Raw genomic sequence first — 14,248 nt, 5'->3', positions numbered from 1 at the left:
GACATAGCGCGATAGCAAATGTAGCGAGTAAGAAATCGTTTTTAATAATAAAAGGTCATAATTATGCTGTAATAATTATTGAAATAATTAGAATCGAATTTTGAGACACGTGATCATTATACACATATGTGTGTATGTACGTGTGTGTTGGATAATTAAAAAGAAAAAGGATTTAACGACACGTAAAAAATCCATATTGCCGGAAGAAAAATAAGTCGGCGGGATGATAATTGCTCCCGTTAATTAATTCTAACGTTAATTAAATATATAGATATGAGAGAGATTTCGAAAAGATGTAATAATAAAAAAAAAAAAATAATAATAATAATAAGAAGAAGAAGAAAAAAAAAAAGAAAAAGAAATAAAAAATGAAAAGAGAAAAAATTCGTAGGGAACGAGATAGTCACTTTATAGACTTATGTATATAATATAATGTATAATCATTCTCTATATTATATTGCTAAATCCTCAAAGTCTCAAGTACCTTTTTGTTATTTTTCATTGACTTAATAGCAAAGAGAAATGTTCGACAGAGAGATCAAAGTAGGTTACCCTGTATAATAAGTATTTCGATTAAGGAATTTCCGTTAGTAATAAAGGACACCAGTGCAGAGCGAGTTGTGCTTGTCGAGGTTTAATCGGTAAGCATCCAATCCTTTTGCTATTCTAATTTCGATAGCCGGCCCTCAACGAAGTGCTCTCGATAGTTTAATAAAAGCTTTGAGCAAGGTCAATTTCTGTTGGGAGGCCGATTTTTATCAGTTTGGTCGGTGTGATTATAAAGAGGGACACAATAGAAAATTTTTATCAATTAAATGACGAAGCTTTTCAAACGGATCGTCGACATTATAATAGATTATCATAATATATGTGTCAGGGTGATTACGACGATGTGATTTTTATTTTTCTTCTCTTTTATCTATTTCTTTTTTTTTCCTTCATTTTTCTTTTCTTTCGCAATAAGAGATTTTTAAATAATTTATAAAAAATAATTTTCTACATATATATATATATATATATGTATGTATATTCATGTTAAATTATTAGAAAAATCAAAGTGAAAAAAAAGGAACACAAAATCGAGAATCAATATGAGTTTTATGTATGTATGTATTTTCTTTTCTTTCTTCCTTTCTTTTTTTTCCTCGATCAATAGTCATTATCACCGACACACATATACGCATATTTATATATAAATATATCAATGAGCAATTAATATTTCAGATATTATATATGACTAGAGAAGGAGTTGCAATGAAAAGCATTTGCACGTACTTCTTAGCTTTTATATCCATCCTATAAATGACTAGAAGTGAATTTTACGAGCGTTTACAAACGAGCACTTTAAATCTCTCCTTTTATTTATTTATTTATTTATTTATTTATTTATTTATTTATTTTCTTCATTAATTCTCTTCATTTTTGATTTTGCATCGAGAGTATTTCAACGAAACTGACTTCAACGTAAAAATGTTTTGTAATTGAAATTAGATGAATCAACAAGTTTCTCTAATAGCTTTGTACAGAGTTACACAAAGAAGGAAAAGAAAATAAAAAGGAAAACAAGTGGAGAAAAAGGAAGAAAGAGGCAAAAAGAAAAAAAAAGAAAAAAGAAAAAGAAAAAAAAAAAGAAAACATTTTCTATATTCGTTTAGTTTCGTTAAAACGTATTGTCGCATAAAAAAATGTTTCTCCAAATTTACAAAGTTACCTCGTTATGTTTGATCGTTCTACGCGGCGTTGATTTCGAACTAACAAACTGGCTCGGAGTTTGTTTGCGTACACGCGCGTACGAGGGTTGCCTATAGCTAGGGGCAAATCTGCAACATCGACTAAAACTAGCAGCAGAGCGTGTTGTTTTTCGACTGCCTACTTTCAGGCGTCGCAACATACCATTTTCATTTTTGCATATAAACCAGAAATGATCAATGAAATTCTGTAATTTCTTGTAAATTAATCAAATATATATACATACACATACTATATGTTTATCAATTATTTAGTTAAACTGTAATAATAATAATTAAATCTGTATGCGACTTAATCTAAAATATTTTAACTACCGCTTCTCTCTTGCATATATGTAAATTTGTCCTTCTTTTTCCACTCTTTTTCTGTGCAAGTTAATTCCAAGGATTATTAATATCCTTTATACATTCATATATATATATATATATATATATATATATATTTATATATATATAATGATGAGAGATAAGCGACTTTTCGTGCACGTTTTTAATGATAATAACAGGCGGACAGATTTTAGCCATATATAAAATGCATAAATATATGTATATATATACATACATATATATATATATATATACATATAGATATATATGTATATATATATATATATTATATTTATTTTTGTTCCTGCGATTCTCTCGAAGAGATCGAAGTTCGATTACACGTGTTCAACTAATATGTATGTACGTATGTAATTTTCGATCGTCAATCGCCAACATAACAAAGTGTGTTCACATAGTAATATATTTTATTACTATATAATTAATATTATGATATTCTAGGAACCACATTTTTTTCAGTATGAATATAAAGGTAAACCTTTTTTTTCTTTTTTTTTTTTTTCCTTTCATTATTTTTTTTTTTTTTTACATATATATCGTGTATATAAGTACGGTAGAGTTGTGAGAGGATAACGAAGAAAAGCGCTATAGGACGTTTGACTTTACGATCAAAATTGTGTGTTCGGATTGATCGTAACAAATTCTCCCTCCCTCCCTCCCTCCCTCCCTCCCTCCCTCCCTACCTTAACCCCAATTCCTTCCACTCATCCGCCCTCAATTTTGTTTATATCAAAATAACGCGAAAAATGCGTAAATCATGTGAGAAACGACGAAGGCGAATACTTTTGTATATATTTACTTTCTCTCTGGCGCGTGCGCGCGTCTTGTGTATGTATGTGTGTGTACGTGTGCGTGCGTGAGTGCAAAATAACGCTTTTGTAACATTTATTACGACGAATCATATATCCTTCTTTTTAACTTTTCCTTTTTTTCTTTTTCTCTCCTTCTTCTTCTTTTTCATTTCTTTTTTTTTTTTTTTTTCATTTATTTTATTTACTCCCACAGCAACGTATTGTAACGTATGTGTACTTAATCGTATGTATGTATGTATGTATATATATATTCGTATGCAAAAGTCGACTGAAGTAGTCGCGAGCTTTTATTCGTACGATTGATTCTCATGTATTGTACTCGTGTGTGTCCGTGTGTATGCGTGTATGTGTCCGCGTGTGTATGCACGTATATATTTATATATATATATATATTATAATATATATAAATATATATATATATATGTGTGTGTGTATGTATTCATTGTTTTTTCTTTTTTTTTATTCAATAATTTTCCCATTAATCTGTCTACGTTAATTATATTATATGATTCTACTTTTTGATATACTATATCAAATACGCATAGTTAACAGAAATCAACATTAAATCGTACAAAAATTGACATATCAGCCGATTGCTTTTATTAAATTTTCAGCCATTCGAATAAGATTACTTCATTTTAAGTCGATTCAATGGATCGTACATATATGTACGTGTGTAATATATAACTATACAACATACATATGTGTCGGTGTTCATTTAAAATCCTTGTCCATCGTCATTGTTCCATTCGTTGATATGAGACATGTATATATACATATATGTATGTATGTGTATATATATATGTATATACATATATATATACCTAGTAAGTTTATGAATAAATAAACCTAGGATCAGTTCTCTAATCGTCATCATCATTTCCATTCAAATCATTATGAACAGTGATTTGATCTAGAAAATTCTCGAATATACGAATTTTGATCGAAGGAAACGAACGAAGTTAATTTCGTTTTTCGTTTCATTTCGTTTATTCCTTCTTTCCTTCCTTTTTTTTTTTTCTTTCTTTATTTTTATTTTTCATACTCTCTCACTAACAGAGAAAGAGAGAAAGAGAGAGAGAGAGAGAGAAAGAGAGAGAGAGAGAAAGAGAGAAAAAGAGAAAGAAAGAGAGAGACTTTTATTATACACGCATTTTTTTATTGTTTTTAATCATTTATTATATATATATATATATATGTTGCGATAGGTTACAGCCAATGTTATTGATGGTATGCCCGTGTGTATGTAATGTTGGAGAGAAGGAAAAAACAAAAAAAGAAAAAAAGAAGAAGTAGCAGCAAGCTCAGCAAAGAGATTTAAAAAAGAACAAAAATATATCTCTAGAAACATTCAAATTAGATTACATTACAAATTTAATTCTTCGAGAGAATTAGTTTTTATCTGCTCGATTAACGATTATAAATAAATAAATAAATAAAAAGAAAAGAAAATTAAATTCCTTTGAGAATACATTTATTTCGCGAACGCGATTTATTTATTTTTTCTCTTTTTTCTTTTCTTCTTCTTCTTCTTTTATATATATATATATATATATATATATATATATATATATATATCTTTTATATATATATATCTCTCTCTTTTCTTTCTATAATAGTTACGGTAACGAACTATTATTGTCTCTTTCTTGCTCGTAAACATAATCACCGATCTTTATTCCATTTATTATTCCGATTCTAGGATGATCGAATATTTTTTGGTCCATCGTGTATGTATATAATAATATATATTTTCTCCTACACGGATCAGGATCTTCGTTAGTTTTTTTTCTTTCTATTTTCTTCTTTAGTTTTTCTTCGTTAAACGGCGATTAGAGCGATCGCAATGACACGGCTCATTAAACGTTATAAAACCGAAACAATTGTACTTGTATGTATGTATGTATATATGTACGTACGTACGTACGTACGTACGTACGTATGTATGTATGTATGCATGTATGTATCTATTTATTCATTTATGTATTTATGAAGAACTATGAACGCGTTTATATAGGTGTACACCCTTCTTAATCAATATGAAAATTTGCGTCGTAAAAATTCTACATTGATAAAAAGATCATCATCGTCGTCATAGTCGCCCTAATCATAATCATAATCATAATCATAGTCGTCGTTATCATAATCGTTATCATCGTCGTTGGTATATGTAGAATGTAACTGGCAATCCGCGTCTATGTACATATGTATTTATATATGTATGTACGTACGTGTCAAGAAAAATTGCAATCTGTGAAATACACGTACATATCTATAAACACACACACACACGCACGCACACACACACATACACACACACACATACACACACATAAACATTATACATATATTTATGTATGTATATATGTATTTATATACGTATGTATTCGATGACCCTGAAACGACGCGGGTATTTTTTATTCTTCCTTGTTCTATTTATTTATTTATTTATTTATTTATTTATTTATTTATTTATTTAATTACTTATTTGTTTGTTTTTCTTTTCTTTTTTTTTTTTTTTTGTTGTTTTTACTTCTCTTATTCGTCTTCCTCCATCCTCTTCTTTCGTTTATTCTTCATATTTATCGAAGTATATCCATTACCTTAACGGTGTATGAGGGCGTTTAATAAAAATTGACATTGGAGGGATTTCTCTGTCCTGCCTACACCGTATTACTCCATTATTTTTCTTCCTCTCTTTCATCCTTTCTTTGCTTATAATATTCTCTTTCCTTTATATTCTTCTTTTTATTTTTTCTTTTCTCCCTTTCTTTTCCTATTTTGTTTTTCTTTTTTCTTCTTTTTTCTTTTTTTTTTTTTGCTTTAGGCCCACGAACCTTTGCGCCTCCGTGTACCAGAGAATTATAGTTTGAATGTTCGTGTCCTTCGTTACGATACGTTCACGATCCTAATCTAACAAATTTGCTGCTCGCATTATCAACGCGATCATTCTTGAAGGATTATTATGTCAAAGGGAGAAAGCAAAGGACAGAAACACAAAATAAATAAATACATAAATAAATACATAAATAAATACATGAACAAATAAATAAATAAATAAATAAATAAATAAATAAAGAGACAAAAAAAGAAATGAAAAGAGAAATAAAATCTGGCAAAAGGGAAAAAAAAGAATAGCTCTCCGTGCATTTGACGTTTTGGTAACTATAGTTCTTTCTTTAGGACCAATAGGAAGTCGTCACGGAGAACATAAAAACAAAAATGAATAACTGGACGATCGACAGGTCTCAAAGTATTACGACCATATATATATATATATATATATATATATATATATATATATATATATATTTTTTTTTATTTTTTTCATTTTCATTTTTTTTATTTAATATCGACGCTTCAGATATATTATATTTTTTTCCATATAATTCTAGCTTGGTAGATATTTCATTCAGAAGCTCTCTACGTGCAATGACGAATCATAAAAATGAGGAAAAAAGAGACAGACAGATAGTCAGATGGACGAAGGAGAGGGAGAGAAAAAGAGAAAAAGAGAGAGAGAGAGAGAGAGAGAGAGAAAGAGAGAGAGAGAGAGCTCCGTTATGGTCGTAACGCTTTGACCTTGACTCGTCGTTATCGTCGTCATCGTCATCGTTAAGTCAAGTCAAGTCTCTTCTGGTAATAAATTTTTTTTTTCATATCCTAGATATAGTCTACGAAAGGCCCTACCATTTCGAAGGTGAACGGCATGGTTCTTTTTCAAGGAATACACGAGTGCGTATTGGTCGCTTGTCCAGGTGACGACAATGGTACCGACAAATCCGAATCTAATATCAGATCGCTGATACATCCTACGATACCTTTCGTATATCTTCCACCTGTTGTCTTTACGATATCTGGCGCACCACCTTTAAACAATATTTATTTTTTATCAAACACTTTATCGAACGCTGGCATCGTGCTTTTTTTCCTTTTTCATATTTTTTTTTTTTTTTCTTTTTTCTTTTTTCTTTTCCTTTTTCTTACCCACGTATAATCCTGTGTCCGTGTTTAATTGTCTCAATTGACCTGGCGACGATGCCGACACACCCGTACCACTGTCCACTACGAGCGACGCCCATTGCTCGTTTCTGAAATTAATTAAATATTTTTTTTCTTAATAATGTTGTACATCGTAATGACTCACTTGTAATGTTTTTTGCCTCGGTGGTTTTTTTTTCTTTTTTTTTTTTCTTTCATTTTACCTGACAGCTCTAATGCGATGCCACAAATCGTCGTCCAACCTTGTAAGATTGTATCTCAAGATGGCTTCACCCGAGCCAAGGTTATACGCCAATGTCAGATAACCCTGATTCAAGCCAAGAGCAAGGAAATCGTCGTTTTCGTCCTTTTGTTCCTGAGGATCCGAATGTCGACCGCTCCAAAGTAACAACCCGCTACTACTGCTAGCTCGGAATCTCATATTAATGTCCACTCTGTAGCTTATTATCCTAAAGTTAAAGAAAAAAAAAAAAAAAAAAAAAAAAAAAAAAAAAAAAAAAAAAAAAAGAAGAAGAAAAAAGAAACGATTCTTGTTGATTCAAGATAAATATATATTGTGATATAGAAAGATTATATTTATTTTAAATATTAGTTTAAATATTTAAAATAAATATTGTTCAGGTATGAGAGAAAAAAAAAAAAGGAAAATAGAAAAATTATAAGAAGATGCATCCATATACTTTAACAAAAGTGCATAAATATTGTCTCTTATAATTTTGATAAAGATTCTAAAAGATTATAATAATATTTTCCAATATATAATTTAAAATAAACATTTCAAAATATACATGTTATTCCAATAGCTTTAATCTCAACATTATAAATGTCGATTATTATTTTCTAACATAATTTAGATAAATCTGTGAAAATATTATACACACACACACACACACACACATATGTACGTATGTATATATGTATATACCTCTTCATAGTATCAGCGTCATTATAATGAAGATAACTTTCGCTTCCAGTAAAACTAGGCACAGAATTTTTAAATATCGTCGGTGGTGGTACGTTGACGTTATTACCACGCATCGACGTTAACAACGTATAATCATCCAAAGCTGGGCATGGATGGGGTACACCGGCATGACATCGACAGGTGAATCGATCTCGCAGAGGTCGACATTCAGCGTCTCCGCAAGGCCTGGCCTCGCAAGCGTGACCACAATTTCCAACGTTCATACCACCCAAGGCCTCAGCCAAGATACCGATCTGAAAGGTAACACGCGAATGTATATAAATGTCTAATACTCACGAAAAATGGACTTTTCGAAAAAAGAAAGGAAAAAAATAAAAAACAGAAAAAGACAAATGCAAGAGAATATAAAGAAGAGAAAAGTACACGAATGTAATAACATACAATGATATCATGTATATGTAAACACATATTGTATCCTATTTTTTGTTACCAGATTATATTTGTAAACATATTATACATCCATTTGATATTTCACGAACGTACATTATTGGACGTATTATTATATTATTTGTCCAATGTGCAATTGTATCGTATAATACAATTACGTATTGACGAAAAGAGAGAGATTGTTATCGTTAATTTGGATACGTTCTACTATCAATTTTCAGGACTATTAAAAGCTCAATTATTAAGCTAAAATCGATAATTCATAATGATTTGTAATTAGTGCGAAAATACGATATAAACACGATTTCATTGAAATATTTAATTTCATTATGGATTTTATTTTCTTAAAATTTCCTATTCAATTTCGTATATATTATATTAAACTATAGAACGATAATAACGAAAATTTATGATTATCGATTAAATCCAATGAAATTTCTTTGTGAAATTTCATTTCATTTTATTTTCGTTCATTTCAATTTACCTCACGTCGATTAAGAATGACGCTTTGAATGCAACCGACGAAGCTGCTCGTTGTTTTAAGTTTGAGCGAATAGAGATCGGGCGATGGTGCACCACCGAGATAAAGATTCAATGGTAAAAATAATTGCGTGTATGCGCCTGGTGCCAAAATCTCTCGAATTGGATCGTCCTCGACTTTGAGAGATGCCAAACGACCGGTCCTTGATACTTTGATTTCTAACCATTCTCCTAAATGAACTGGGTTGTCGCTTCTAAAATAATAATAATAATAATAATAATAATAATAATAATAATAATAATAATAATAATAATAATAATAATAATAATAATAATAATAGTAATAATAATAATAATAATAATAATAATAATAATAACACTAATAAACGTTAAAATTAACAATGATAATAAGTGAGACAGTTTTTTCTTTTTTAATTTTTCAAATCAAATTAATAATGACAAATTCCAATGGCACGATTAGGTGAGTGATTTTTTTTTTTTTTTTTTTTTTTTTTTATAAAATTATGCCAAACGGCATACTTTGTAACGGAATATTAATGATATTTTTTATTGACGAGAAAAGATAATGAAGAAAGATAAAAAAAAAAAAAGGAAGAAAATATAACAATGGTTTATAATTAAACGTTTCAATATAGAAATCGATAGACCTTAGGCTTGCTGCTCCAGTTCCTAAATCGAAGGTGAAATGTACGTATCCCGAAGAAAGATAAAGGGCGATAAAATCACCGGAAGCATCGCTGTGATGCCCATTGTAAATGATAACACCGTCGGGAGCCGTAGGCTTTAAGGTCACGGATAATTCTAACCAGGAGAGTGAAGCATCACCTAATCCTGGATAACGTAAATAGGATGACCCATTAAACGATGGTACCTATAAAAATTAAAGGATAAATAGTCATTAATAATACAGAAATAATTATTCATCTTGATTTATTAGAAATTTTAAATATGTCTCTGTGTGTGTGCGTACGATCTTTATTAATCAATTAATAATACTTCAATAATCTATTATTTATTAATATTTACAGAAATATTTATCTATATGTCAGATGTATCTTATTCGTTCAAAAGTTTATTATCACGTCATACTTCGTTCCATCTATCATTGAAAAACTTGATTTATATTACTATTATACATGTACGCATTTAGGGTTGCATATCACGAGGGGTTGCACCAAAAGTTTCTAACCGACGGATACAACATTTGAAGTGTTGCCTATCTCGAGGCGTATAATATATTTAATATTAATATCTTTAAGCACACACATAAATATTTAGATCAGTTGATAGTATTTATTTATTTTGATTCGTTATTATTCAGATTTATAACATTTGATATTATTTCCGATAACATATATACATATATCTCTGATAAGATAAAAAAAGAAACTATGAAAATATCATAATACCCACGTGAGAACTATTATAAATTACGACGATTATAGATTAAAGTACGTACGTTAACTGTTAATAAAATAACCGTATAAAATTTTTAGCTGAATCATTTTTCTCGATAATAAATTATCGTTAAATACGTCGACTTGTATACACCTTCGTAATTTGTGTTCCTAATTGTAAATCTCCGAATGTTCTCCTATAGAACATTTATTCTCTACGCAGACAATGTCAGAAATCCTTTTAAGACTGTTAATCGCTGTAATAAGTTAGAGGTCGAAAACTGCGGAAGTGGATGTTACGTGTAAGGCAAATACTCGGCCATTAGTGTCAAGGTTCGTTCGTTAGTCAGTGCCCTCTCTCTCTCGCTTTCTCTTTCTCTCTCTCTCTCTCTCTCTCTCTCTCTCTCTCTCGTTCATAAAACGAAATTGGGTTGAGTAAAGGCTTTGACGTAGGATCTAAAGATTCTAGCCTACACGACGACGATTACTATCTTAAAATCATGTTTACCTTGCTGATCTAATTTCCCCATATCTATATATATATATATTTTTTTTTTCTATGTAGAAACAAAGTAAGAAAAAAAAAGAAGAAACATTTATTCAAAAAGTAGTAACACGTATGACCGTTTCTTTCAAAAGAAATTTCGTAGAAACTCTAATTCTTTGGAACTAGTTTGCAAAGGGAAAGAATTTTTTCATCAAAACTTTTCATACATTTTCTTCTTCGACTTTATCTTCTATCTAAAAAAAAAAAAAAAAAAGAAAAAAAGGGAAAAAAAAGAAAGAAAGAAAAAGGAAAAGGAAAAGGAAAAATGGAGGAAGAAAAGAAAATAGAATCGAAATCGAAAAGGAATCGACGTCCAAAGACGTACTCTATTTTACGAAAAGAAAACTTTTCAAGATTTCTAATGCGATCCTATCGTCTCGATTGCTAGAAACTCTCGCACGCTAACAAGAAGATAAGAGTTAGTTTCCATTATCGAAAGAGCTATTACTCTGATCTATAGTTTTTTTTAAGTACGAGTACAATAGTTTTGATTTTCGATTGGTTGAATGAAATACAGATAGAGATAAAGATAGATAAATAGATAGATAGATAGTTAGAGAGAGAGAGAGAGAGAGAGAGAGAGAAAGAAAGAGAGAGAGAGAGAGAGAGAGAGAGAGGGAGAGAAAGAACGTAGTTAAGACTAAAGTAAATTTATTGTGTCAACAGGAGAAACGTGTTCAATAACAAAAGATAAAATACAAAGGAATTATCTGATATCGTCTGATCGAAAGTATACTTCAAATATTTGTTATCGTTTCTCTCAGGAATAATTCAGAAAATTATTAGAAAATATTTTTGATCAAATTCAACTAAGGTTGACACCTCCATACATACATACATACATACATACATACATACATACATACATACATACATACATATATACATACATATATATATATATATATATATATATATATATATATATATATTATTTTATAACAGGGTAAATCTCTTCAAATTCGCACGTACATCTAAAACGCATGCTCAGTGAAACTAAATGTTTGCTCATTCACGAACCCATTCACTATGAATGGACACGTATGTACGTACGGATGTAGATGTGTGTGTGTGTGTGTGTATATGTGTATGTGTGTGTGTGCATCTATATTTGCTTGTTTGTATGTACGTTCGTACGAGAGTAAGCAGACGTGTATAGATGTTTTCGTGCGTATGTAAACCATGAATTGGAAATTCAGCCTATAGCTATAGATAAACGGTTGGCCGAACGTTTCTAATATTTACTCGAGTTAATCTATTAGTCAAAACCATTTGCTTTAATGTTAATAATCAGATATTTATATGAATGTTTGCAACGTTTTACTTTTATCCATCCAACTATCCATCTATCTATTTATCTAATCGCCTAACTCTTTTTATTCTCGCGTAGAAGTGTACCGTTTATATGAGCAATCTCCTAAAACGTGACCGAGAAAGACGTACACCTCTTCTCTCGAATCAACATCGAGAAATATCGACAAAGACCAACTGAATATTCTACACCTAGTCAGGAGGGAGAGTTGAACGTGTAAACTCTGAGAATTATTCAAACCTAGAATCAGCATACTTCGATCGGAACGATAAAGCTATCTTGCTAACGAATTGTCTGTCTTTATCTCTCTCATTCTCTCTCTCTCTCTCTCTCTCTCTCTCTCTCTTTCTCTGTCTCTCTTTTTCTCAGATTTTAAATCACTCATTTTAATTCCATCTCTTGTTACCTTTCTTACAAATTTTAATACGGTGAAACTCTGTTTGCTATTCTTAAAAAATTTATAAAAAAAAAAAAGTTATAAAAAATGAGAAAAATAAATCCATCATCTTTTACATAGTTCTATATTCTTTGAATTTAAAGATCTTCATCGATATTTTTGCATTAATAAATGGCAAAAAATTGAAAAGTCCATCCGATAAAATTTTTCTATTTTAAAAACGTTCGGCATCAATCGATCGTTCGTTTTAAAACGAATCTATTTTCAAAATGATCGATCGTCAAAAAATTTTAAAATTATCGACAATGAAATAATAATCTAAATGATAATTGCTTCGACGAGAATGAAATTAAAATATTAGATTAGATAGATTTTATTAATTTCTTTTCTGAATTTCGATCAATTATATAACTGTTATTTATATGATGCGATAACGCGTTATATGAAAATTTATATATATTTTTTCTTTTTCTCTAACAAGTTAATATCACATGTACGATCATCCATCCAGCAAGATCGACGGATTCCAGATATCTGAATAATGGATGAAAGTATGTTCCACATTGGTTTCTTACCAAGAAAAGTCGAAGATCCGAGAAACTTTACGAATGTGTCTTTTTTTCCTTCAAGTGTGAAAGTAAGAGCGAGAGCGAGAGAGAGAGAGAGAGAGAGAGAGAGAGAGAGAGAGAGAGAGAGAGAAAAAATAAAATGATCGAAATAAAAGAGAAAAAAAAAAGAAGAAGAAGAAGAAAAAGAATAAAACGAAGAAGAAAAAGAATAAGATGAAGAAAAAGAAAAAGAAGAAGGAGAGAAAAATGAATAATAAGTAAAATCGATAAAATCGATTATGCGCAAAAAAAAAAAAAAAAGAGAGAAATATAAATTCTCTTAAATAATAATTTTCATTAATTTTGCAAATTATTATTGTCATCGTCGTCGTCATCTTCGTTCCAATAAAAAAATTAGAAAATATTAAAAATTTAGGAACGTTTCTTTTCTCTCTCTCTCTCTCTCTCTTTTCCTTTTTTTTTCTTCCTTTTTTTTTTTTAATAAAATGAACGAAATACTGCAGTAATAAAAGTAACGAAAGGAAAGATGCATTAGAAAATTTTTCTTTCATGGGATATGTGTTCCCGTCGAGTTATAGAGACCTACATTAAGTAAGTGCCTAACTATATATGATTCGCGGGAATATAGAATATAAAAATTTGAAAATTTTGTGTCTTAAATGAAAGTCTCGTTGGTAAAAGTATTTTTCGAAAAAGGATAAATCTAACTCATTCACTCTCTCTCTCTCTCTCTCTCTCTCTCTCTCTCTCTCTCTCTCTCTCGTTATTATTTTTTTTATTATTTTTCACTGAGACACATAATAATTGATCCGTTATGAAAGATATTTTTTCGAAAATTTAATAAATTAGAAAGACAATGAAATATTTACGTTCTCTTACGTTTTCAGATTTTATGAGGATATGTGTGCGCGCATCTACTTGTGATTCAGACAATTTTCATTATCATTAGTAATTTTTATTATATTTATTTAAAATGGAACGTATACATTACGTACAATGCGATTGTGTGTGAAGAAAAAAAAAAGAAAATAAAGAATAAAAAAAAAGAGAGGAGAGAAATTATAGATAATAAAACATATATGTGTGTGCGCCCGCATGTGTATGTGTACGTGCGTGTATTTACCTGAAGGTCTACTCTAGTCTCACAGAGATCACCGGTGTATCCAAGGGGACAGAGACACACTGCAGTGTCACCACCGGTTGTCAGACATTTTCCACCATGGGCGCATGGCACTTTGCTGCACCT

General features: G+C 30.0%; 1 protein-coding gene across 9 annotated transcripts in view; it reads right to left on the bottom strand.

Annotated features, from left to right (window-relative positions):
- Positions 1–2,556: 2,556 nt before the first annotated feature.
- The window catches only part of LOC124954254 (pikachurin), a 46,809-nt gene continuing 35,117 nt past the window's right edge, over positions 2,557–14,248 (bottom strand). For all 9 annotated transcript variants that reach the window (XM_047506879.1, XM_047506877.1, XM_047506876.1 and 6 more), the window contains 7 exons: positions 14,126–14,248; positions 9,428–9,651; positions 8,764–9,013; positions 7,833–8,125; positions 7,111–7,356; positions 6,893–6,996; positions 2,557–6,774 (listed from right to left, as the gene is read on the bottom strand). The exon at positions 14,126–14,248 is cut by the window's right edge and continues 17 nt beyond it. In XM_047506879.1, the coding sequence (XP_047362835.1) occupies positions 6,626–6,774; positions 6,893–6,996; positions 7,111–7,356; positions 7,833–8,125; positions 8,764–9,013; positions 9,428–9,651; positions 14,126–14,248 (1,389 nt within the window). In that variant the 3' untranslated portion in view covers positions 2,557–6,625. The remainder of the gene's footprint in view (positions 6,775–6,892; positions 6,997–7,110; positions 7,357–7,832; positions 8,126–8,763; positions 9,014–9,427; positions 9,652–14,125) is intronic.

Source organism: Vespa velutina, chromosome 15 (genome assembly GCF_912470025.1).
Source record: "Vespa velutina chromosome 15, iVesVel2.1, whole genome shotgun sequence".
NCBI lineage: Eukaryota > Metazoa > Arthropoda > Insecta > Hymenoptera > Vespidae > Vespa > Vespa velutina.
Note: the sequence above shows the minus strand (reverse complement) of the source record. Positions and strands in the feature narration are given on the sequence as shown.